Here is a 26,705-nt window from a genome sequence, read left to right as displayed (position 1 = left end):
AAAAAAATAATCAACAATATTATGCGATTAATACACTTTAAACTACGTGCAAAAATTATGTACAAAAATCAAATTACACAAATAAATCGAAACGGAGGGAGTACCAAAATTTTATAAAAAAAATGATTAATTTCATCACACAAAGTCACACACCGACTCGAAACTCCTAGTGTCCGTTTGGAAAATCTGAAAATAACTAACTTACGACATAAAATAAATAAGTGAATTATAAATGATAAGGAGAATAATAGTTATAAGCTAAATAAGTGTTTGAATAATACTTATAAATTTGGTCGACAAAAACTCGGGCTTATTGCCAAACAGCCCCTAATTCGAACGAAGAAGATTTCGATTCGATTTTTATTGTGTTTTCGAATACTCATACTCTTACATCTTCCTATAAATATCCAACTGTGTTCTCACCCCTTTTGCTTTGCTACTTCAATTTTTTTTGTTTTTTGAAACAATGGGTGCTACAGAACAAGGTGTGATCGCTGTAATTAGGGCTTCTCGTCCCACTTTTCGAGGCGCTCACGATAAAATCGCCTTCACTATTCACTCCTCTTTTCTCGCCGCCGGCTTTGTTCTCACCGCCGCCGGAACTTCTGCCTTTTCCGACGACGCTTTAACCTCAGCCTCCACCGGTAAAAATTCAATCTTTACCACTCTTTTTAGTTCTTTTTACTGTTTTCATCATTTTTAGTGGTAAAAATCGAATTTTTATTGTTCTTGTCGATATTATAAACTGTTTTCATCAATTTTTAGTGGTAAAAATTGAATTTTTATTGTTCTTGTCGATATTCTTTACTGATTTCATCATTTTTTAGTTGTAAAAATTGAATCTTTACTGTTTTGATGGATTTTTATAGGTACAAATTGAATCTTCTCAATGTTTTTTTATTGTTTTATGAAATTTTTAAGGGTTAATTATCAAGTTGATTACCATATAATTAGCAAAGTTTCTAATTTACCACCGACAAATTTGGTGTCTCAAATTGGCCACTTTCAAGTTGCCGGATCTCAAACTGGCCACTTTTCAAGTCGTTCTCAATCTAGTGACATCTCAAATTTATCACCGAAAATTACCAATTTTGTGTGAAAATGGCCAATTTGAGACCCCGAATTAATCGGTGCTAAATTGATATTTCACTAATTATACAGCGGTAAATTTGATACTTAACCCAAATTTTTAATGGTAGAAAATGATTATTTATCATTCTTTTTAATTTTTGGTACTGTTTTGATCAATTTTTAGTGGTGAAGATTGAATTTATATATTTCTTTACAATTCTTGGTACTGTTTTGCGCAATTTTTTGGGTAGAAAATGAATCTTTATCGTTGTTTTTAATAGTTAGGACTGTTTTTTTCCATTTTTATTGGTGGAAAAAATTATATGTATGTTTTTTTAGTACTTTGTACTATTTTGATCAGTTTTTATTGGTAAAATTGTATCCTTGTGTTTCTTTAGTACTTGGTACTGTTTTGATTAATTTTTTGTTGGTATTTTAAAGCTTAACGTTTTTTTTGATTTGATTTTATGGTGGTTAGATGAGGTGGGAATTGAAGGGTGGAATCAGTTTGATGATAACTATGCGTTTGTGTACTTGAGTCCCGATAAGGGTTCTAAGAAGATTTTGGTTAAGTGTTTGGCTATGAATGATATGATGTTGGTTGATGTTTTGAAGATTGGTGATGAAGAGCCGTTGCATCTTGAAATCAAGTAAGCTGTTGCTCCTGTTTTATATGTTTTTGGTTTTTTTAGGGCTGTCATCCGGATCAACTTGCTTGTTGAGATTATAATTTATTGATTTTAACTCTTGTATTAATCAAATTAGTGTTCCGAGTATATTAAGGAGATTATTGATTTTACTAAGATTAAGCTATTTAAAAGTGTATTTTTCTAGCATAGTTGAGCTCAACAAAATATTTTTGATATGATTTTCAAGTACATTATCGAGCTTATTAAAAATTTGGATTGCCTTGAGTTGCGTATTAGACAAAAATACTTGATCCCTAGCTTGGTTCGAGTTACAGACCTATCTTTTTCGGCTTGTTTTGAATTCTCATGAATTGTGTATGTTTTTATTGGAATTTGCAGTGTTAATAATTATACTGTGGAGAATGGAGGCAGTAATTACAGTACACAATTCAAGAATTTGGGAGAACTTGTGACTAGCGTCAATAATGGAATACTGGGTAAACTGAGTGCCCCTTCAGCATCTAGCTCCGAAGCTGCCAAGTCGAGGTAATATACTCCAAAGTCGTATTATGTTCATGCTTTGTTAATAAGTACAACTTGTTAAAGTCGTGTTTGTGTTAATTCATTTGTATAGTTTTTCATTGATGTATTTGGTTGTGCTGTTTCTGATTTTCAAATTGTGACTTCCTACCTTGTCTATTGGTTTTATGGGCATGCGATGTGTTAATGGTAAAGACTAAAGACGAGTTTATCATGTCATCGTGTCTTGCAAGTGGATTGAAAACTATTGAAGTTGACAAACTATTATCAGGACCATTTTTTTAAAGACAAAACTAAGATCGAGTAGTTGGGATGCTGATAGAGGTTGCTTTTGGGATTCTTTTTGAATCAGTTTCTGTGACTGCTTGAGCTTATTTAACTGAAAGACAAGTTTTTCAGTTATCTTAATGTGGTCTCTGTTGCTTTATTATTTCATTATAAGCCTCTATTGAGAAGTGATCTTTTCAGACTATTTTGTCAATTGCTAATTCTGTCGATATGAAGATATTATGGATTATCTTTTCTGTAATGCCGACTGCCAGTAATTTTATACTTGAGAAGTTTTACATGACCTGTAGGATAGTTGTGGATGCTTGATGTTGCAATATAATTCTGGTACTTTCCTTTTATCAGCCTTCTGATGAAAGTATTATATTGTGTTTTTAGTTCTGTGACCAGAGGATCAACAGTGGATTTGTACCAGGCTTCTGAACCCGAGCCCCAAGCATACAATCCATCTGGGTACTCGCAAATAAAATAAGAAGCTCTTTAATTAGTTTATGACCTACTATGTCTGTCCTGCCAATATATCCCATAGACTGATATTTTTTTAAATTTGTTATTTGCAACATAGAGTTGTTTTTCCTCCGGTTTATCCTAGCATTGGTGGCAGTGATCTACTTCCTGGGGCTGGAGCAGGAATGTATCCTTCAAGGTGCGTTACTTTCTTGTTATAATTTCTTTCTCACGTTTGTTTTATTTGTTCAGCGCATTAGACAATTATGAACCTTTTCAGGGGTGATTTTGGCATTGGAGGAGGAACTCACGTAGGTATGTATACCTCTAGACTCTATTTTTATTTATTTATAAGCTTTAAAAATGTAAACTCTAGATGTGCATTCAACTGTAACTACAGGACCAGATCATCCTATCTTCAATATGAGGTTTGATGGACAGCGGCCCGTCTATCCAGGAGCAACACCTCCGTAAGTATATTCCAATAAAGCCAATTCAACTACATAGGAAATTTGAAGTCTTTAAACTAACAATAATCTTTAAAAATGTAAATCTTACCTATGTTACTTGATTGAAACAGGGGTGTTCCACCAGGTGCTCGTTTTGATCCATATGGTCCCCCCGGCGTTCCAGGTTTTGAGCCTAAGCGATTTGCAAGGTAGTATGTTTTAGCATGCTTTCCAGAATTATTAAAATTTTGCTATGTTTGTTTCATATTTCTATTAGTCTTTGAAGTTATGCATTTTTAAGCTTCTGAATAGTCGACTTGAATGACATCCATTTCTTATTATTTCTACCAAGGAAACCATTGTGCTCTCTCATGCACTTGTCTCTCTTTAATATTTTGTTTCTCTTCTGTGATGCGTTGTACAGAAACCCACCCAGGCCTGGAGGTGGCGCCCACCCAGATCTTCAGCATTTCGGAACTGATGACTACATATAGGGCCGTGCAAGTGTTTATGCTGGGGTATCTACTAGCTTTTTGTATGACAGTAGCATGATCTGAATTGATTTTAACTAGAGTTTGCCGAAGTTTAAAATTACAAATTACAGTTTGAATTTTCAGTTCTTGTAAATAGCAGTAGTTCGAGTTAACATCTTTTTGAATATGTAATATGTAGTCTGTAATTCGAAGATTTAAGTAGTTATACTTTTAATGTCTCGAATCTTTTGTTCGAGTTCGACTTCACTGTCAGATTGACTGATGAAGCGGTGCAAGAAAATTGCTTGGTGATGAAATCAGACAGCTCAGTTTACGTATTTGTAATTATCGGGGTGAGCGAGGGTCGAGCGGAATATAAACTCTTAACTACTTGAGGTATCCGTATTTAGATAACTAATATAATAGTCAATCATAAAGGGTTTAAACCTCTACACACCCTAGAGCTTGCATTTGAATAGGAGACTTAAAAATGTTATATAAACAGAGATAATTAGGGTTTTGCATGATAAACCTACAACATAAACACCGTTGTTTAACCAGCAATGCAGAGCAAAGACACGATGAACACCACCGTTGATAACACCAACAAACCGAAACCCGAACCGAGTGATATCTTTAATATAGATTTGACGATTCTTGAGTGGCTCAACTCGGGAAAGATTCCGAGTTTTAGCACACTAATCTGCATTAAAGTGAAGAAGTTGATCCGAAGAGAAAAGGATTTGAGTATCGTGACAGCAATTGTATCCGCCTCGCTCCCTTTAAACGATGTTCAGATGAGTTCAAGTAGTATTGTCTAAGACTCGTTTCAATCTACCGATTGCGAAGATATTAATTTATCACTTGCTTTGGCTCCTTTTAAAAATTCGGGAGCACAAATATGAATGCAAGTGACTCACCCACCACTTGCTTTCCTTCCTAATTAAAACTCGGGAGCAAGGGATAAAGGTTGTGGCCAGTCTTGTTTAATTTATATATTTATATCGAAAAACATATACAGTACATGCAGTTTTAATGAGAATATTTAATATGTTTGATTTGGTTTTTACCGATAATGATGAGTTGTGTTTAGTCGTTAATATATATAGAGTGTTTTTTTCGCATTTTTTATGAATGATCAGAATTAGCTGATCTTTTACAATAATGAGTCCATTATGTATACATTATCGTTAATTTTTCAATGTTAGTCGGGATTTGTAACAAATTTTCTATTGATTTTTAACTAAAAATGGACATTTGAGAAACTATTCTCTATTAAAATTATCAGTTCAGTCGAGACTTCAGCCTAGGTTAGCCTCCTTTGTTTCTTTCGTAAAGGGTCTTTAAAGATATATATACAGCTTATCATCTTAACAAGAAGGTTTGATTTGGAAAATAGTGTTAGCTAGCTTTAATCTACTAGAAGATGAGCCCTTTATCAAACATTGATTTTAATAACTCTCAAATTCTTAAGACAGATAAACTTCCCAACTAAAAACAAGTGAAAAACGTGTGAAGCTTCATGTCAATATTCTAGAAACCCACCATTTTTTCTTTAAATTGTGTACTACTTTTTCATAAATAGACAAAAAGCCATCAGTCATTGTACACTAATTTCATTTCTCTTTCAAATATCTAGAGACGCTGTGGGAGAGATTTGGGAGAGATTTATATATGGCTACTTTAAAATCTTTTTGGTTCTTGTTGGTGCCTTTGTTAGCAAGTTTTGTAGTTTTAACAAGTACTGCAGAAGCTAGACAGCTTTCAACTTCCTCTGTGCAGTTTCAAACTAAAGAATCTGTACTTGTTCTGTCAAAGATGAAGATGGATACGCATGTTAAAGATGGATACTCGAAACTTTTCGGGACACTGGGAATGGTTTGTGAATGCTGTGATGGTGCTGGAGGAGAGTGCAGAACAAAATGGCTTGAGCCTTGCCAGAATCTCCAGTGTCATCCGTGGAAGCAACTATGATCATAACTGTTTATTATATAAATTTTCTGTATTTAGTTCTTCTGTTCTATCCATTTATGTAGATAATTTGAGTGAAATGTTACGTACCGCAATCTTGTTGGTTCTACTGGTTGCTTTGTTGGAGATGAGTACTTGGTTTATTGAATAGAACAGAGTTTAGACTTGCCTGATTTTGGAAGTTTCACTTGTCTATTATATTTTTTCCTTTTTTTGATCCAATCTGGTGTTTTTTTGGTTACTTGCTTATCAGTGCTTGCTTTGTGTGTGTGTGTTGTGAGGGAGGGAGGGAGAGAGAGAGAGATCAGTTTCATGTTGGGAGGAGAGGGAGAGGGGTAGAGAGAGAGAGAGAGAGATCAGTTTCATGTTGTGAGGGGAGAGAGAGAGAGAGAGAGAGAGAGAGAGAGAGAGAGAGAGAGAGAGAGATCAGTTTCATGGAACTGTTCTTTCCACTAGGCACAGGAAAACTGAGCTCATGAGTTTGGTCAAATTAGAAAATCTAAACAGAAATTGTCACCCAATTAAAGAGGTTCACATCTTATTTTCTTCAAGATTCTTCTGCAAATTGCATAACACACCATAAATATTTTTGACATTGGCTTAAGACAAAAGAGTTAACCTACCTTTACATGCACGTCAATGATCATTGTTTATTTTTAACGTGGATTACCTTTTTTTGTAAGAGTGGATTAGTGGGTTTTATATCATTTACGTGTGCATCGTTGAAAAAGTAGAGATACAGCAAGGCTTTAACTTGTTGTTAGCTTGTAATAAGTCTTGTGAAATTAATAAGGTGGCGACATGTTTTGACTCTAGCTAAATGATCCAGTCCATTAGCCCAATCAAGTAGCCCAACTTGAATTGCCTCAGAGATCACTAGACTGTAAACATATCTAAGATATACAAATCACTCATTTTACCAACATGAACTGATAATCTGCAACTTTTAGTGGTTTCTAATGTACATCAACCTTATCAAGAAAAGCATGCAGTAATGACTAATGAGCAAGCTACGGGGACAATCGATCAAAATTATATCTCGGGCTTTCCAACGAAGGTTTGTTGTGGGGAGCTGACATCTTCCAGGCAGTTGAACGATTCTACTACTGGCTGAGATCCTGATGATTCTCGAACTGCATTTGAACATGAATTTGACCTTCTGAGTTGACTACCTAAAGTTTCCTCCTTTGCTTCAATACTGAGAAACTCTGTCAAAACCTTTTGTACACCAACACCTCGTTGGGGAAGCATGCTGCTATCAAGTAATGGCGATCTATCACCCTTGGCAGGGGTGAGTAGCTGCGTAGGTGAGAATTTTGGAGTGTTGAAAGCTGTTTTGTATGGAGTGCCTGTGACTGGCACTGTGAATGGAACCCCAACACTCTTTTGAGTCATTACACCAACTTTAGGAATAGGCAGTAATTGATCTGAATGCTTTGTCAAGTCATCTACGTAAAGCAGGTCATCAATACGTGCTACAATGTTGAACGCCAGGCTCTCTAAAACTCTTGAGTAGCTCTCTAAGATGGATTTTCCAACATCCTTCAAATAAGATTAATTGGTTAGGTTTTACATTGATATTTGAGGTATGAGAAAGCAAATAACAGCAAAACACTGAGATATGTAAAGGCTAGTAAAGTTGTATCACCTTGTTGCATTGGATTTTACTCATGTCTAAGGTGGTTTGAGGGAGCCCAGGGAACCGCTGCTTCAAGCATAACAGAAGGCTTTCAGCTCTTTCTGCAAGTAATTCCTTCTTTTCTGTATCAATAACGAGCTCCTTCATCATTCCCCACGATGACCTTGAATTGGATCTGCTCATGCTACTTACACTCCTTGTATTAGTTCTTCTACGCCAGATATAAATTGATGCCTCCACTCTGTTTGCTATCTCCAATGCTTGATGTTCTGAAGACAAGTCAATGCACTCTAGTAGACATTCTGGTGTAAATTGATCAGATGTAATATATCGATGTATAAGATCGCCCAAGCAAGCTCTTGCATTCTGCAACAAAGTCGAAGTAAAACATATAAACAAGCATGTCCTTCCTACTATCTAGTTATGGATTCCTTGGTGTAGTTTTAACCTTGGGAAGGCTTTCCAAGAACGACTCTGGGATTTCCATATCAGCTAAGGTGACACTGTTGATAGCCATTGAAGCTTTTAGTATTTGGTTCGTGCAATCACGTTTGTGCTGCAACTGCTTTCTTGCATTTTCACCGAGGCCACTGGTGGGAACTCTAGGAACTGGCAACCACCATTTCTCTTCTTGTCGTTGGGGTTTTCTAAAAGAGGATGATCCGTCAGCTTCGGGAGCCATTATACCTTGGTCCACATACCAGAACTTGGTTGTTTCAAAGCTGTCCAATATTTCCTATAACAAGAGGTCAAAATTAAGAATCAAAACTATAAGTTATCAACCAAGATATAAAAGTGAGAAAGCTTACGAGAAGCATGTTGTCTAGTTTGCGGAGAGCTGGCAGATTAACATATAGATCAATTCTGGGTCTGCATGTCATCACCTATATCATAGCATAAAGTCAATAACTGGTGGAGAAACTTAAAGAATAAATATCGTTCGTTATTGGGAATAAATATCATAGCATGAAGTAAATAACTGGTGAACAAACTTAGCAAAAAAAATAAAATAACTGGTGAACAAACTTTATGCATGATGTACAACCCCTCACATGCACAAATACAGAATTGGAGCTTAATTAGTAACTGTTGAATTATTATTATTTTTTATCAGTTCCCATCAATACATCATATGGGCAGCTAACACATTTTCCTCAAACCCGTTAGGTATAATTTTACTTGCAGCCTTGCAAGACATTAGTTGAATCTTAATAACTTTTGATGATTAGATCAAATTGATAAAGATGAACCAAAGTAGGACCACACTGAGAGTAAATTGCATCATGAAAGAGTAAATGTAAATACAAGATACAAGGTGAACAGATGAGGATTGAAAAATACGCAAAAAAAATTAGCACTTAAAATCAAATTGGACCACATAGAGTCTTAGTAACACCAACAAAGATGAGTATCCTTTTAAGATGAACACAGACTGAAACTTAAAATGTACAGTAGAAAGAGTGTCTTACCTCAAGCTTGCTTCCATCAGCAAATGTTTGCAAAGATGGTATCAATTCCACAATGTGATCACTAACACAAAGAAGCCACTCCATTTCCCTTTTCCACATCGATCTCTTTTCAGGACGTAGTGGTTCCAATCTCCAAATTTGACCAAAAAGGGTAGCTAAATATTGGATTATAAAATATTATGAACTATCAACAAATACCAAAAATTCCATAGGTACTGTAAGCAAATACATATTAAGTAACAACTAACAAGATTACGAGACAATGTACCACACAGATTAGTGATTGCATTCGAAATGGCCAATGCTGTACAAACCCCATTTCCACAACCAGACATATCTTCCCCAAGCAACAACTTCGACAATCTTTCCTTCATCATCTCAATTTCTACACAAATATAACCCACAAACAAGCTATCAAACAGTGAAATCAAGAAAACACAAACTTCCAAGACCTGAAAAACATCGATTAAACAAAACCACATACCCGAAAATGTAGACACTTGCTTCTCCAACTTCTGATCATCCAACTTAGGCCTCTCCAATTCTCGAGAAACATCCTCCGAATCATCATTCACAACATTCCATCTCAACGAAGGAGGCGACGAAAACCCCTCAGAGCTACAATTTTCTTCATTCACTGACCCTGAACTACTCTCCTCACACTCTTCAACTCCACACTCATTTCCCACAAACCCCTCTTTTTTCTCATCAAGAACTCCGCTTTTTTCCACAAACCCCTCCATACTATACTCCTCAAGACAATAAGGTGAGGCACAATACACAGAGTTACTCACAACCACATTACTCTTAAACCCATCCAAATCTTTCCCTTTAGACCCAAGATTTTTAAAAGACTTTGCAACCCACAATGTGACTAAACTAAAAGGCTTAGAAAGATTCGAACTTGAGGGTTTTAATGAAGAAAGATAAGACCTTTGTCTTTCTTGCTTGTATGTATACACTGTATCCATATGAACTCAACCATGGCTAATCTCAAATGGGGTTGTGCTGGTGATAAAGAAAATGTTGTGGGGCTGTTTGAAATTGAAAATGTGGTATGAAAAGTGTAGATTCAGTAAGAATAAAGGTGATGATTGTGGTTGAGACAAATGATCAAACACTTGGTAGGCATGAGAAATAGAGACAAGTATTTGTGTGTAATAATAAATTCCCAAAGACGCTCTTGATTTCAATCTATTGCGTTGGCAACTGTGTGTTTTTAAGCATGATTACTGTGTGTTTTTAAGCAAGATTTGTAGCATTGATTATAAGTGTTGTTGCAAGTTCAGTTTAAAAAATTTGAATTAGATTCGAAAATTAGTACTAAAATATGGTGATGGTAATCGTGTAAAGGACGATTTACGATGTTAGATGCAGATTAATATAGAGTATGTTGTAAACTTGATCAATTGGTCATGTATCATCTTTATAAAGATCGATTATTTTACAAATATATCAAATACCCGAAGAAAAATATAATCCAAATATTGATGGATAGTACTTTTTTAGCTCAAAAAAGGTACCGATATAATTGGGATCGATAAGAATTTAAAAGAATATAGACTATTAAAAAATATGTTCCGTAATGTATAAGATGTTAGATGAATAAATAATATAATTCGGGATGTATTGATTTTGTAAAAAATTGTAAGAAAAATGCGAGGTATCATGTTTATGAGTTTTCAACTCGATATATAATTGATTTGTAATATGCAAAGTATTCAATCAAATGTACATTTTCATATTTATTTTGCTAGATTACATTTTTATATATATATTTTTTATCGTAAAGAACTCGTCGGCGATGTTATCATTCAGCTGTGTACTGGGTGGCTAATGTAATAGCCTGTAATTCATGTTGCGATTAGTTTTGTTAAAAATAGGAAAACATGATGGTTAACTAAAAGATAAGCATGGTGTAATGGACCGTTAGCTATCATGCAAACGAAGCGTGAAAGCATGAATAAGCATTTTAAGAGAATGACAGCTTAAACAGGTATGATGTTCCAGCATTTCAAAATATAAAAAGAAATGAATGATGCTCCAATATACATATAACTTAAATTCAAAAACTCGATACATATGTATTAACTCCTAACTCTCAAAGCAAATGAAAAAGTCTCTTATGCAAATGAGACAGTCCTTTACAAATGAGACAGAAAATTGAACAGTCTCAATTAACTGCAAAGTGTATATAACAGTAATAAAAATGTAGAATGCTGAAAACTGAAAAAGTAAAAACACCAGAAATTTTTCACTTGGTTCGGCCCCTACACCTAGTCTACGGCCTACATCCAAGTCCGTATGTCAACTAGCATAGATAATGTATTATATCAACTCTAATAAAAGAACTTACAGTCTTTTCCTGGATTACAAATATAGCACTTGAAAGAAATCTTTTCCCAAGCTAAACTTGCTACCTAACCAACTACTATTCCTTAGCCCTCTAGCTACCTTGCTATACTTTGGAATCAAATTTGCCACAACCCGGCACAAAGTCAATATGAATACACAAGTACAAGTATAAACACGTTGATTATAACTCAAACTATATCTTGTTCACTGGATGTATATCTCGGGTATAAAGAACAAGGAGTGTTTTCAGATATAAAGAATTGACGTGAAAGCATTAGCTGAAATCTGAAAATGTGAGTTGTATTTATAAGAAAAGTTCTAATAGATTTATTTTCAAATAGAGGATAAGATAGATAAGATTTGAAAACAAGTTTGTTTGAAAATATTTGAATTAATCTTGAAAGCTAATCTGTTAGTTTGTTTGAAATAGAGAAATCAAGTAAAAAATAAGTTTTGAATAATTCAAACTTGGTTTATAAGATAGGGTTTGTTTGGGATAAGTTTAAAAGATATTTATCCAGATAAAATAAGATTTACATAAAACCCTAATCCTTATCTTGAAGACTTGCAAACACTCAGATAAGTCTTGTTGAACCATTCTGTTGCATTAATCCATTCTGTTTGAAACATCATCAGAAACCATGAAATTAACAATCTCCCCCTTTTATGATGATGACAAATTGCCCCCTATCAAAAATACTTAAAGCTCCTGGAGGAAGAAATTAGCAATAACATAATATATATATATAACAAGTATGATATGAATGCAACAATGTGAATGAGACAGTAAGGTATGTTAAGAATGAATGAGATAGTATATATAATGAGACACACAAATGAGACAATCTCAATTATATATAAAACTTAAAAAACCAAAGAACAACCCCCCCATAAAACCAGGGTGTCCAGTTGTCTTTTAAAACATTCAGAATCATTCAATAAACAACCTTAGTCTGAAATACAAAACATCAAAGCATCATAGTTTCAAAGCATTATAGTCTTAAAACCATAAAATGAAACAATATAAAACCAAAGTCTTAAAACATAACAAACCAAACCAAAGTCTTGAGTCATAACAAACCAAACCAAAGTCTTAAAAACTCAAATGATTCCTCCCCTTTCATCATCGTAAAAGGCTTAATCTGAGTCGTCCACATTAACTAGAGCCTTCCCTTTGTCTTTGCCCGAGCCCGAAGCTTTATCATTGGCTGTTGGAAAGACAGGAGCAGAGCCATATTCTGAGAAGAGCTTGTCAAAAGCATCTTGTGCTGGTGCTTTGCCGTCCCGTTCCCGAAGCCAGTCAAAGATCTTCGCTTTATATTCTTCCCTTGACATGCCAAAAATAGAGGGTGGAGGGATGACAGGAAGTGGCAAAGGAGCTGTAATTTCTTCTAAAGTGCAATCGCCAATCCAGTCACGTTTCTTATGCCAATACAGTTTGCTCTTGTCCTGCATAGCGGACAGCTGTTGTGACACGAACTTCGTCTCGGAGCCCAGCTTAAAAAACAACTTGACAAACTCTTTTTCCCAGGCCTTTGCCGAGGAAACCAGACCTTCTTGCAGAGTCCCAAACTCAAAGTCCATTGTTTTGGCCAACTTTACATCAAAAGCATGCAACACAGAGAGCTTTGCATTGATTGAATCCAACGACGAACAAACAAACTTTCTAAATAACTCAAAAGAAGCATTCATAATACTGACTTATGAAGTCAGTGATCCAAGAGTCTCAACTGAAGCAAAGTGTTGATTAAGATTAGCCAAAAAACCGAGTTTTCATTCAATTTGACTAATAATGAATTTAGCAAAGAATTTGTAGGTTGATTAGAGGGGTCTGAGGCATAGTTTGGGGATTTTGGAAGTCCACCAACTGGCCTAATAGTTCATCAAAATGCAACTCATTGGACTCGGAAACAAACAGATTATTTGCTGTTAAAACAGACAAATCAAACAAAGTACTCATTTTCTCAGACTTAACAGAAGCAACAGACACACAGAAATATCTAAACACTTTAGCAACAAGGCAGGGTACGGAAAGTGCATCGACTCGTGAGTCAAGCAATGATGCATGTTTTTGATAATCAGGGGAGACACATCACAGGGAACCTTTTTGACAAACATAGAAATTAAAATCGAATCTTAAAAAGTGATTCGATCTCGACCACTTTTACGAGGTAACAATGTGAAATAATTTAAAAACCAAAAGAGAGAGTGGAGTTAAATTTGATACCGATGGTTTGATGGACACATCAACAAAGTTCTCGCCAACAATTGCTTTGAGCTGTTCCTCGTACCGAAGCCCGGGAACATCAACAAACGCTTGGTGCATTGTGAATGGACACACCCCTTGGTCTGACAAACCTCCGATTCTGGTAAGAGCATCAGCCTTGAAAAAGACAGGAGTCCCTCGAACATTGAAAAACACAGGGCCTTCTTGAAGCAATTGAAAATTTGCATAAAACTCACGGAAAAGCTCTAGGTAGATGACCTTTTCCGGTGACAACAGTGACTCACAACCTTGGAACTTGAACAAATCATACACTCCAACTCGGGTTAACAACTCAATATCGCAAATCCGCTCTTTAAGAATAGGCTTGGTTAAGATTTTGGAGCCGCTTTCTTTTGCATGTCGTTCAAACGAGTCAGGAGATGCTTCGCTTGACGCTTCGGAAACAACGACAATAACACGAAGACGCTTGGATCCAGATGGACCGGCGGTTGGGGTTTGATTAACGGTGGATCTCGAACGACGAGCCATGGGAGAGAGAAGTTGAGAGTTAAGAGAAAGAGAGTGAAAAAGAAGATATGTGGAGAAAATGTGAGGGTAAAGTGGAGAAAACGAAGAGATTAAGAAATAGAGTTTAAATAGGAGTGGGAACTGAAGAGTTAGAGATGGAAGAGGAAACGAACAGAAGAAAGAAAAAAGTGATGTACTGAAAAGAAAGTACATGCATGAAATACGAGGAGGTGATAAATCTAATCAAAAGATATCCTAAATCTATTTACAATAAACACGCAACAACACACGGACTAAAAATAATAAAATAAAATAATACTAATAATTATACAAACAGATAAACACATGTAGTAATTATTGATTAACATAGAACTAAATTCTTTAATTATCACAAGAATAAAAGAAACTAACACACATATAGATATTACGACAAAATCACAATTAATCACAGAAAATTACATGGAACACATACCTAATTCACGACGCATTACACAAAATCGATCTTCAGATAAAGGCTTAGTGAAAATATCTGCACGCTGTTTCTCAGTAGAAATATAGATAAGCTCAATATTACCTTTAGAAACATTATCTCGTAGAAAATGACGACGAACATCAATATACTTAGTACGAGAATGCACGACAGGATTTTTAGAGATATTAATTACAGAGGTATTATCACAATAAATAGGGATATTTGAGTAAGAAATACCAAAATCTTGCAATGTTTGTTGCATCCATAAAATTTGAGCACAACAACTACCAGTTGTTATATACTCTCCTTCAGCTGTAGAAAGAGCTACAGATGATTGCTTTTTAATATGCCATGCAACCAAACAATCTCCTAAAAATTCACAAGCACCACTTGTGCTTTTTCTATCAACCTGTGACCCTGCATAGTCAGCATCTGAAAAACCAATTAAGTCAAAGGAAGAGGAGCTTGGATAAAATAATCCCAAGTCACTCGTACCTTTTAAATATTTAAAAATACGTTTAACGGCATTCAAATGAGATTCTTTAGGTTGAGATTGAAAATGAGCACACAAGCATACACTATACATAATGTTAGGTCATGAGGCGGTTAAATATAATAATGAGCCAATCATACCTCGAAATTTAGTGACATCTACAGGTGTACATTGTTCATCCTTTGTAAGCTTAACTGAAGTACTCATCGGAGTTGATTTAGGTGTGACTTGATCAAGTGCAAATCTTTTGAGTAAATCTTTTATGTACTTGCCTTGGTGAATAAATATTCCTGCATTAAACTGATTAATTTGCAAACCTAGGAAGTATTGCAATTCACCCATCAAACTCATATCAAATTCCCTATGCATGCAGTCATAATACCACTTACACAAAGATTCATTAGAAGATCCACATACTATATCATCTACATAAACTTGTACTAAGAGAAAGTTATTACGTTTATGAAATATAAAGAGAGTTGGATCTAGTGTACCGCGAGTCAAGCCATTGTTCACAAGAAACTGACTGAGACGCTCATACCAGCAACGAGGAGACTGTCTCAATCCATAGACAGATTTCTTGAGTCTGTAAACAGTCAGGATATTTTTCATGAATAAAACCTAGAGATTGCTTGTCGTATACTTCTTCCTTGAGATATCCATTTAGAAATGCGCTCTTGACGTCCATCTGATAAAGCTTGAACTTCTTGTGAGCTGCAAAAGCCATTAAAATTTGAATAGCTTCTAATCGAGCTACTGGAGCATATGTCTCGTCGTAATCAATTCCTTTCTGCTGGTTATATCCTTGAGCAACTAAACGAGCTTTATTTCGAATGATATTTCCATCTTCATCCTTCTTAATCTTGAAAACCCAACGAGTACCAATGATTTTGGCATCTCGAGGAGGTGGGACAAGTTCCCAAATGTCACAACGCTCGAACTGGTTCAATTCTTCCTGCATTGCCACATACCAGTGTTCGTCTGCAACTGCTTCTTGAGCATTTTTCGGTTCGAATTCAGCAACAAAAGCACATATTGCACATAGATTATGAAGTCTGCTTCGCGTAGAGATTTCTTGATCTAAATCAGTAAGAAGATTATCTGGAGGATGATTCTTCACTATTCTGGAAGACTTTGAAAGACGAATATTGCTCATTTCTTATTCATTAGAGTTATCTGCCTGGAAATGAATAATAGTTGTCTCATTCAAAAGAGACTGTCTCATTTCCGCTTGTGAAGATTTATCCAAAGGAGTAACAGAATTCACATTTGAAACACTATCGGGAGTCTTTGGAGAACCAGAAGATTCATCTGAAGTTTGAATAGATCCTGGAGAATTATCAGAAGACTGAGATGGACCTGGAGAGTCTTGACTGCTTGACTTGTCAGAATGCGACTGACTCTTTTCAGAATGGGACTGTCTCATTTGGGAAGGAGACGGTAGATCCGCGGTGTCTTCATCAATTTGAGATATATTCCTTGAGGATTCATTGAAAGCAATATTGATGGATTCTTCTACTTTGTTCTTGACAGAATTATAGACACGATAAGTTTTGCTTGTCGTAGAGTATCCCAAGAAAATTCCTTCCGTAGATTTTGCATCGAACTTGCCTCGATTATTTTGAGTATCTAAAATAAAACACTTTGAACCAAATACTCGAAAATAACTGATGTTAGGAGTTTTTTCTTAAGCAATTTATAAGGAGTTTTAAGCAAAATTGGACGAATAAGTACTCTATTCAAACAATAACAGGAAGTGTGTACCGCTTCAGCCTAAAATTTTCTTGGAAGCTTACTCTCATGCAGAAGAGTTCTAGCAGTTTCCTGTAAAGTCCTGTTCTTGCGTTCCACTACTCCGTTCGGTTGGGGAGTACGAGGAGCTGAGAATTCATGAGTAATTCTTCTTGATTTGCAGAAGATTATGAAATCCTTCTCGAATTCATCTCCATGGTCACTACAAATAGTCTTGAGCTTGTATGAATACTTAGTTTCAAGATTAGTAATAAGATCTTTAAATTCAACAAAAGCTTCATCCTTAGTGCGTAACAATAGTACCCAAGTAAAACAGGAGTAATCATCAACTATAACGAATGTATAATTTTTACCTCCCAAACTTACATACCTTTCTGGACCAAAAAGATCTAGGTGAAGAAGCTGCAAAGGATCAGTTGTCGAAACACGATTCTTAGCAATAAAAGATGTGTTTACCTGCTTTCCTAGCTGACAAGCTGAGCATGGTTCAATCTTCTTATATTTCAGCTTGGGCAGACCTTGAACCACACCATGAAAAGAGATCTTTCTAAGAAGATCCATGTGAACATGACCTAGACGTCGATGCCAAAGATTCTGCTGATCTTGAACAGTAGCAAGACAGATTTCCTCCTGCTGTTCATCAAAATCTAACACAAAAATATTTCCTTTTCTCTTGGAAACTAAAGCAAACTCGTTAGTCTTAGTACCAATATAACAAATATCTTTATTAAATTTAACTTGATGACCTGCATCAGTAAGTTGACTTACGCTAATAAGATTGTATTTCAAACCATCTACTAAACGAACATTAGAAATAACAAACATGTCATTACCAATGGTGCCTTTTCCAATAATTCGAACAGTGTTAGAATCTCCAAGAGTAACTAGACCTCCCTCTTTAGCAACTAATTAGAGAAACTTGGATTTATCACCGGTCATATGACGTGAACAACCACTATCAATGATCCATTTATTTCGCGGAACATGGACCTTCAAGCAAACCTGCAAAAATTGCTTTATCTCTTAGGTCACTTAACATTGGGTCCTGGTTGGTTAGTATCATAGATCTTATATAAATGTCTATCAGATTTCTTAATCCACATCTAAATCATTAATTAGTATCAGATCAGATTGGTGGTCAAGTTAGGTCAATGTGTGCCTTGGATCCAGTAATTAGAGCAGAGTTGTGTGCCTTGCTCGGGGTTAGTGCGTGACTGATCATCAGCCTAACCTTGGTTTTAAAATAAAAATATAATATCCAATTCTAAATTATTAATCATTGTTCACTTGATATCTTAACCCTTTTCACTTGATGATCATTATTCTCAGTCTTGTCATTGTGACTTGCTAAGCTAGTTAGCTCATTTGTGCAATATTGTTTATGTTCTTTTCCAGCTAAGAAGGAACCAGTTGGTAGCGAGGATCCCCAATCCAGTGCGAGAGCTAGGGGTCCAGGTTGATCGAGTTAAGCTAGCTGACAGCTTCTGAGATAGTTTAAGTTTGTAAAAGTTTATATTAATGTTTAATATTCAGTTTTGAGTTTAAATAGTTGGGATTTGGACGTTTGTAATATAAAGTGTGTGTGTGGCTTGTATACATACTTTAACCTGTTGCGGTCCGTGGTAGTCGGTAAGTAGGGTCACTGCATATTATTATTATCTTTATTATTGTTATAAGCAGGTTATAAATAAGGTGTGTGTGTGGACCCCAAACTTCTGACCCGGGTTTGGAGGGCGCCATACCTTTGGTGCAAACTTCTTTGGCATTGCTCTGAGGATTTTCCTATTGATCTCAGATTGAGGAATGATCTTTTCCAGAAGTGAGATAGAGTTCATCAATGTCAGGAATCTTCCTTGAGCATCTCACACGCTTTCATCTTTTTCCAACCTGAAACCTTTATAATCACTCATTAGCATGCTAAGTTTGACTTCATGTACCTTAGAAGTGCCTTCGTGGCTGACTTTGATCGTATCCCAGATCTGTTTCACAGTGGTACATGTTGATACTTTTCGTAGTTCAGTAGCTACCATGCCATTAAGAAGTGAGTTCATAGCTTTAGCATTGGAATTCATTGCATTCACTTCTTCGGGAGAGAGATTCTTGAGAGATTTGGGCTTTCCATCTTTCATTGGAATTGTAAAGCCATTTTCTACAGCATCCCATTCGAATGCATCATGCTGAAGAAAGATTTTCATCCAAAACTTCCAGTCATTATAGTTTTCAGCACCATGAAGCAGTGGTGGATAATTATTTGAATACCTATCTGGTTGAGCCATGGATCGCTAGCAAAATAAACACTAAAAAGAGAATTAAATGCACCTGCTCTGATATTAAATGAAATTCAAAAGCTCGATAGATATGTATTAACTTCTAACTATCAAAGCAAATGGGACAGCCTCTTATGAAAATGGGACAGTCCCTTTACAAATGAGACAGAGAATGGGACAGTCTCAATTAACTGTAGAGTGTAAATAACAGTAATAAAAATGCAGAATGCTGAAAACTGAAAAAGTAAAAATGCCAGAAGTTTTTCACTTGGTTCGGCCCCTACAACAAGTCTATGGCCTACATCCAAGTCCCTATGCCAACTATCATAGAGAATGTATTATATCAACTTTAATAAAAGAACTTACAGTCTTTTCCTTGATTACAAATATAGCACTTGAAAGAAATCCTTTCCCAAGCTAAACTTGCTACCTAGCCATTGAAGGGTTTTTAGCACATAAGCGCAACGAAAACGTAAATTTAAATCTTAAAAAAAAAACGAAATCCTCCGCAGGATCCATGCGAAAAATAATATTTAATTCGTAGTTCAGTATGTCTACCTTAAGAAGCTTTACGTTAATGGAAAGATGGAAGTCTTTAATGGCGATCCAAAAATGATGAACGGAGATCCTTAGCAGCTGCTCCTCAAGTGTGAAGCACTCCACCGGTATCCACCAAGAAAACGATGTAATGGAGGAGGAAGATGTTGAGAGAATTAGTTGCCTCCCTCTTGTTCTACTTTAGAATTAAGGTTAATTATTTGGGGTTGAGGCAAATAGGGTTTATAATAGTATATTTATAGGCAAAATTTTCAGATGAAAATTTTCCATAAAATATTATTATTATTAACCCTTTAATTGATTATTCTTATTAACCAATTAACTAATAATTAAAACACCTTTTAATCATTAATCCCTTTTCTAAACACGTTAGAAAAATAATTCTCTCACTTGATTTAATTTCCAAAATTAAATTCTTAATTAATAATATTAAGAATTAATTAAATTTTATTTAATCAATTATTAAATCTGCTAATTAATTATTTATTTCACAAATAAATAATTATCAGCCATTATTAATTAATTCCTCCACCATTAAATCATTCTCTTTTATGGTGTGACCTTGTACGTTCAATATTAAGCCGGTAGTAGAAATAAATAATAATAAAACTATATTATCATTATTTATATAAATTTTCTAATTCATTAAATATGATTAATTAATTAATCATATTTATTCTACATCGTGAGGGATACTTCTCAGCATATCGCGACTATCCGGATAATACGAATTCACTGCTTAGAATACCAAGAACCTATTCAGTGAGTAGTTACCGTACAATTAATTCCTTCTACCCTGCAATGTCACGATTAAATACAAGGCATAGAACTTGTGTCAAGCCTATCTTATTTAATCACTTGCTTTCCTATTCACTATGCTTAGTTCTATTTAATGTAAATTAGAAACTCCTTTCTAATTTCATTCACTCTGGCCAGAGATTCCTGAACTAACATAAGTGGATCAGCATTGAACATTCTCTTCCTACACTGGAAGGGGTAGATTCTTTATTGATCATACACTATCTTCGTGTACAAATTCCTATACCCCATAGAGCCCTGATAATTGTCCCTTGAGACTAAGAACTAAACCAAAGCATAGTTCAGTGTACACAAGATGACTATGATGACCTCAAGTCTAAGGATACTTGTACAACTATCACTATGTGAACAACTGCTGACACGTGAGTGAACTCCATCAGTTGTTCAGCTGTGTGAGTCATGTTCAGTGAACTTATTCTATAATAAGCATCTACATACTAGCTATAGTGTCACCACACAAATGTCTATGAGCACAGACATCCTTCATAATGAAGCAAGCATAGTATGTACCGATCTTTGCGGATTATTAATTACCAGTTAGTAATCCTACGACCAGGAACTATTTAAGTTTAAAGTTATCATCTTTTAGGTCTCATTATTATGATCTCATCACAATCCATAAAAAGTTTTACTCTAAACTGTGGTATATCTTATTTAAACATTGTTATTCCTAGAGGACTAACAATGAGATTTACAGAAGGGGGGTTGAATGTAAATCTCAAAACTTTTTCAGGTTTTGAGAAGTTTATTAAAGCAGTGTGTTCTAGATGAACAAGTGTATGAATTGCTTTGAGCTAATGCAGACAGATATATATTCAAACACAAAATGTAAAGAACACAACAAACTTTAAAAACTTTTCTGGTGGATTTGTTGTTCCACCAGAGATGGTATATTAGAAAATCTGTGTTCAACAATGTTGATCACAGCTGCATCCTAGTACAAACTAGATGAATTTTCTCTCAAGATATTTCTTAACAGCTCTGGAAAATCTCTCTCTAATTACTAGCTTCTTCTTGGTTTATATATTACCAAGTGTACAAGTTAAAAACAATATAAAATTACAATAGTAAAATAAGTTCTTCACTTGCTTCTTTTCCTGTTCACTCAAGTACTTTGTTGACTATTGCATCTTTGTACTAAAGAAGAACGGCTGCTTTTTCTGTTGATCCTGAAATTCGGCTACCACATCTCACTTTTCTCTGTCAACCCATGTGCCTCTGTTTGTAGGTACAACTACCACTTATCAACGGCTAATTAGCAGAACATCCGTTGAAGCTTTCATCCGTTGATGACTTCATCCGTTGAAGGATGTTATCCGTTGAAGCTTTCATCCGTTGATGCTCTCATCCGTTGAAGGATGTTATCCGTTGAAGCTTTAGAGACATCCGTTGAAGCTTAGCTTCTCATCCGTTGAAGGTCTTTAAGTCATCCGTTGATACCACTTCATTTATACAAAATTACAAGGCATGAAATATTTACAATTGGCCTTCCTATCTGCATATCATCTAGTAGTCAACATGACTTATAGTTTCTCTCAACTTCTAAGAATTACATTTTAAATACAGAGACTGAAATATGCTACAATACTAGACTTATTTCTAAGTAAAGCTACACCATCAACGGATAGCCAAAGTGGTCTTATCCGTTGAGGCTACAGACACTAAATTTCTACTTAAGTATTTTGTTAAACATATCATCAAACTAATGCACATATATTCCTAACAATCTCCCCCTATTTATGTCTATAAGAATTGTAGGCATAAATTCAGGGTTAACTTGATGATAACAAAACACTTAACAAATATTTGAATTGAAACTAAGTAGAAATATAAAAGTGCTGCAAAAGTGTATGTACTAGGAGGTAATTGAAGATTTACAGTATTTCCAAGGGTGCTCCTCTAGCCTGAGCAAATCATCATTTTCTTCTTTGTTCCCTGGTTTTCTTTCCTAGCCCTTTGTCATTTTCCTCAAATTGGAGTTGGAGTTGTCTGAAGAATTCAGCTTCATCTTCATCACTGATATCCAACTTAGATTGCATTTCCTTGAGAGTTTCATTGCTGGCAATCTTGAGTTGGTCTTCAAGTCTGAAAAATCTTCTGACTCCTTTGTCATCTCTAAATTCCATCAACCAATGAGGTGATTTGTGAATTTTAGTTCCCCTTTCTTGTATGAGTAAGGTTCTGGGCAAAGCATTTGGTTCCCTCCAAGTCTTCCTTATGTTGGCAATCTTGTTGAGAATTTCAGTCTTGGCTGTTCTGGTAAAGCCAGAATCCTTTTTGATGGCTGAAAAGACTCTGATCAAGGTAGAGTAGCCTTCATTTAGAATCCTGTAGAGAGGCCATGTTCTTTCCCCAGCTCCCTTATATCTGAAAACCAATCTCTCTGGTAGCTGTCTGTAGGCAGCTATTCCCCTTACTTCCTCCAGCTCATCCAGATAGAGATTAATGTCTGAAGCTTCTTTTATGTCACAGATGTGAACATAATCATCTTTAGAAATGGGTGGCTTAGGGTTAGGTTTTTGTTTTTGAGTGAATTTCTTAGAGGTTAGGGGAGGTGTAGATTTAGATTTGCTTTTCTGTTTCTTTGGTAGTGGTAGAGTGGTTAAAAAGGTAGGCAATGTGATGTTGTCCCAATCAATAGGTTCCTCTTTTTGAATGATTGGTTCACCATGGATATTTATAGAGGGATCAGCAACAAAAGGTTTAGGTATGGAAGGTAGTGGTTTAGATATAGATTTGGTATCTTCAGGGTTATCTTCACTCCTTCTGTGTGCCTTGGCCTTTCTTCTGTTTCCCTTCTGCCATTCCTCTCTTTCTTCCATATTTTCACCAAATATGCTCCCAAGAACCTCATCTAAATTAGCAATCTTTTCTTCACCCCTGACTTCAATTCCTTTCATTTCTTCAACTTGGCTTGACTTTAGCTGTTTTTCAAGCTTTGCTTGTGCTCTTTTGTCAGCCTTGAGTTTTACAGCTTCTTTCTTCAACCTTCTGGTTTCTTCCCTTTTGGCCTTTAGAAATTTGGGATGTCCTTGCATCACACAGATACTCTTTCCCTCTCTATAGATAAAGGCCATGTCCATTCTCTCACCCTTGCCCTTGGTCTCCTTCTTCTTTATGATGCTTGCACTTAGAACTTTGTCTCCATCAGGTTTTGGAAGAGGAAAGTCTACTTCCTGCATCTGAGCAAAGTCTAGGGGATTCTTTGTGGAGTCCATACTGGATCTAGTGTTAGGCTTTAGAACCATAGGTTTTAAATTCTTGAAAGAAGTCTCTCCAACCTTATTTCTCCCTACTGGCTTGAGCTCCATGTTGATTGGTTCAATCTTTGTGCTAAATTTCACAGATGTTGATTTATTTTGTGTAGAACCAAACACCAATTGCAACCTTTCATCAATTCTCCTCCATTGTTCTTTCATTTGTATTTCAGCTGCTGCTAGCTGAATCAAATCAATTCCATCAGGTTTTCCCTTGATTTGAATGATTGGAGAGGTAGTGATGGCAGGAACTAGCACTTTAGATATCTGAATCTTTGTAGAGGGCTCTCCTTCCCCTTCCCTTTTATTCTCCCCCTTTTTGTTATCATCAAGGAGAGGGGTCAAGCCTTGTGCTTTTGCCAGCTGCATTAGGAGATTGGTTTGAGATTGTTGGTTGAGAAGAAGGGTGGCCACAGAATCTTCAATTCCTTGAACTCTGTCTTCCAACTTGGCCAGCCTTTGTTCAGTAACTGATTCCTTTTTCAATCTCGAAACCAAGTCCTGCAAAGTACCATAGGGCATGACTGAATCCAATTTTTCTGAAGTGAAGGATTTCAAGTCAGCAATATCTTTCCTGAGATCATCTAGACTCATATTTTGCTTTACTTTATGCAACTTCATGAGATGCAGTGAGTCCAGGTGAGCTTGGAGGATAGCCTTGATATTTGCATTTGAAGTGTTCTGAATGGCCTGTTGAATAGTGATGATTTGTTTGACCAAGTGGACATTGAATTCACCTGTTCTATGCTCCTTAGTCAAGGCCCATTCAGGTAGATTAGGAATAGAATTAGGGTCTTCATCTCCCCCTATGTTCATGCTTCCATCAGAAGAAATAGAGTCATCATCATCAGAATTTACTCCAAATTCCTCAGATGGCTCACCAGCTGTAGAAGGCATCCTGTTAATAGCAGCTTTATCCCTTTGAAGAGATTCTGTTGAGTGCACTAGATGTAGTGTCCTTTCTGCCTCCTCATTGCCCTGAGCAGCCAACAGTTGATAGGCTGTCACAGGATGAGTAAAAGTGTCAGCATCCAAGGAAATGTTATCAATTACAGCTTTGTAATGTTGCTGAAATTGTCTTTCCTTTTCAGCATCATCCACAATCATTGACTCATGAGCAATGGCTGGTTCCACCCTTGTATCAACTGTACCTGTTTTTCTCTCTTTTTCTCTATGTTCTTGCATCAGGGGCTCCCCCTGGCTCACACATCTCACTCCCTCACCTTCACCTTCTAAGGTGGTACTCCACTCACTGACTTTTGCCATGCTGGAAGAAATAGCATGCATTTTTGTGCTCTCAATCTCTCCTTTTGCCTGGGAGCAACCCAGCCTCTCACTCAAATTTTCACTCCCTGCCCTCAATCCTAAAAGTGATTGCACAGTATTCATGTCTTCTACACTTGGAATCATTTCAGTTATTTGTGTAGAGACTATCAACGGATGTGGAATATCCGTTGAAGTTGAAACTGTTGTTATCAACGGATAACTGCTGTTAAGCTTATCCGTTGAAGAGCAACCACTTGTCAACGGATGAGTGATATCCGTTGAAGAAGGAAAAGAAGATGAAATTGAAAGTGATATAACTGTTGAATCTGTATAGATTGATTTGATATGTGTTGATACAGATCCTTCAATTATATCTGAAAGAATTTGCGGGTGATCCAACAAATCATCTAAAAGATGATGATCACCTGTATTTGAGTGGGGCTCCTCCCTGAGTTGTAAAGAGGGAGAATCAGGAATTGATGGGAATAACATATCCACATCCAGAGATGGTGAAGAAGTATTTGGTGATTGATGTGTAGTTATTGTGAGAGAATGGGGCTGTGACTCCACATTTATTGGAGTCACATCAAACTGAGTTTGAGAAGGCACAGAGACAGATGGTTGTATCTGTGCAGTGTGTGCACCCTGTGTAGAAGATTGGGTTCTAGCCTTCTTTCTTCTAATAAAAGCTTTTGTAGGTGAGTGTTTGGCTTTAGTGTCCCTCCCTCTTTTGTTCTGTGTTCCTGGTTGGGAACTCTTTTCAATAGTAACATCCTTTTGGGAGGATGCTACTAGGGATGTGCTAGAAACCTTTTCAACCACCACAGCTTTTTGAGAAACTGGGGCTTGGCTAGTTTGGGAAGCACTCAACTCTCCTTCCTTATCCTGGGGGTTTCTTTGATGTTCACCCCTCCCCTCACCACTCACACCCTGTTCACTTCCCTCAGGGTTAATGGTTGTTGTTACAACTGTTGTCTTTTGAGAAACAACAGAGGTGGTTTTCTTTGTCTTGGATTTTGAAAGTTTAGATTTGGTGACCTTGGTAGAAATCTGTTGGGGCATTGACACAGATTTCATGGCCACACTAGAAGATAAAGAAATAGAGGGGTTGGAAGAAGTAGGAGTTGTAGAAGCAATTACCTCACCTACCTGGGGTGCATTCATGATTGGTAAATATACCAATTGCACACTGCTGTTGAGATCCATTCTCAATAAGTCTGCAAGAACTCTTTTCTCTTGTGCCCAGCACTTGAGTTTATTATTCTCATTGATTATGACTAAACCTTCAGCAACATGGTTAGCCAATAACATAAAGAATCTAGCATAATAGATGTTATTAGGTCTATTAGCTTTGTTACCTAATCTAGTACCTAATTCTAGCATCACATAGTTGCTAAAGTTAAAGTACCTATCAGAAACAAGCATATAGAACATATTAACAAGAGATGAAGTTATGGCATCAAAATTACTAATTTTCCCAGAGAAAACCTTTATGAAGGCATCCCCAAGAAAACTCCATTCTTTCCTAAGGCCTTTTCGTCTAATACCCCCTAAATTAGCAGAGTTAAGAGAGTAACCTATGGAATCTAACATGCTGGATACATCACTATCAGTGTGTGGTGTCATGGCATTGTTCTCAGGTAATTTAAAACATGCTTGTAAGTCATCACAGTTAATACAGTGATTTTTACCTTTGAGAGTGAAGGAGATAGTCATATCCATGGAGTTGAACTCAGCAGTTGTCCAAATCTCCTCA

General features: G+C 36.1%; 2 protein-coding genes across 2 annotated transcripts; one reads left to right on the top strand and one right to left on the bottom strand.

Moving 5' to 3' along the window:
- The first annotated feature begins 416 nt into the window (after positions 1-416).
- On the top strand, positions 417-4,141 carry LOC141679075 (putative proteasome inhibitor). The gene is made up of 9 exons (XM_074485557.1): positions 417-644; positions 1,550-1,721; positions 2,100-2,246; positions 2,907-2,981; positions 3,094-3,174; positions 3,256-3,290; positions 3,376-3,445; positions 3,556-3,633; positions 3,849-4,141. Exons 1-9 carry the CDS (start codon positions 467-469, stop codon positions 3,916-3,918), a joined length of 906 nt encoding a protein of 301 aa, XP_074341658.1. The 5' UTR covers positions 417-466; the 3' UTR covers positions 3,919-4,141.
- A 2,531-nt stretch (positions 4,142-6,672) lies between these two features.
- LOC141678440 (rop guanine nucleotide exchange factor 7-like) lies at positions 6,673-10,353 on the bottom strand. The gene is made up of 7 exons (XM_074484759.1): positions 9,461-10,353; positions 9,245-9,361; positions 8,977-9,131; positions 8,317-8,391; positions 7,956-8,243; positions 7,517-7,873; positions 6,673-7,410 (listed from the first exon to the last, which is right to left on the bottom strand). The coding sequence occupies exons 1-7, from the start codon at positions 9,945-9,947 to the stop codon at positions 6,901-6,903; spliced, it is 1,989 nt and encodes a 662-aa protein (XP_074340860.1). The 5' UTR covers positions 9,948-10,353; the 3' UTR covers positions 6,673-6,900.
- Positions 10,354-26,705: the final 16,352 nt, after the last annotated feature.

Source organism: Apium graveolens, chromosome 8 (genome assembly GCF_009905375.1).
Source record: "Apium graveolens cultivar Ventura chromosome 8, ASM990537v1, whole genome shotgun sequence".
NCBI lineage: Eukaryota > Viridiplantae > Streptophyta > Magnoliopsida > Apiales > Apiaceae > Apium > Apium graveolens.
This window is presented reverse-complemented; position numbering and strand designations above follow the sequence as displayed.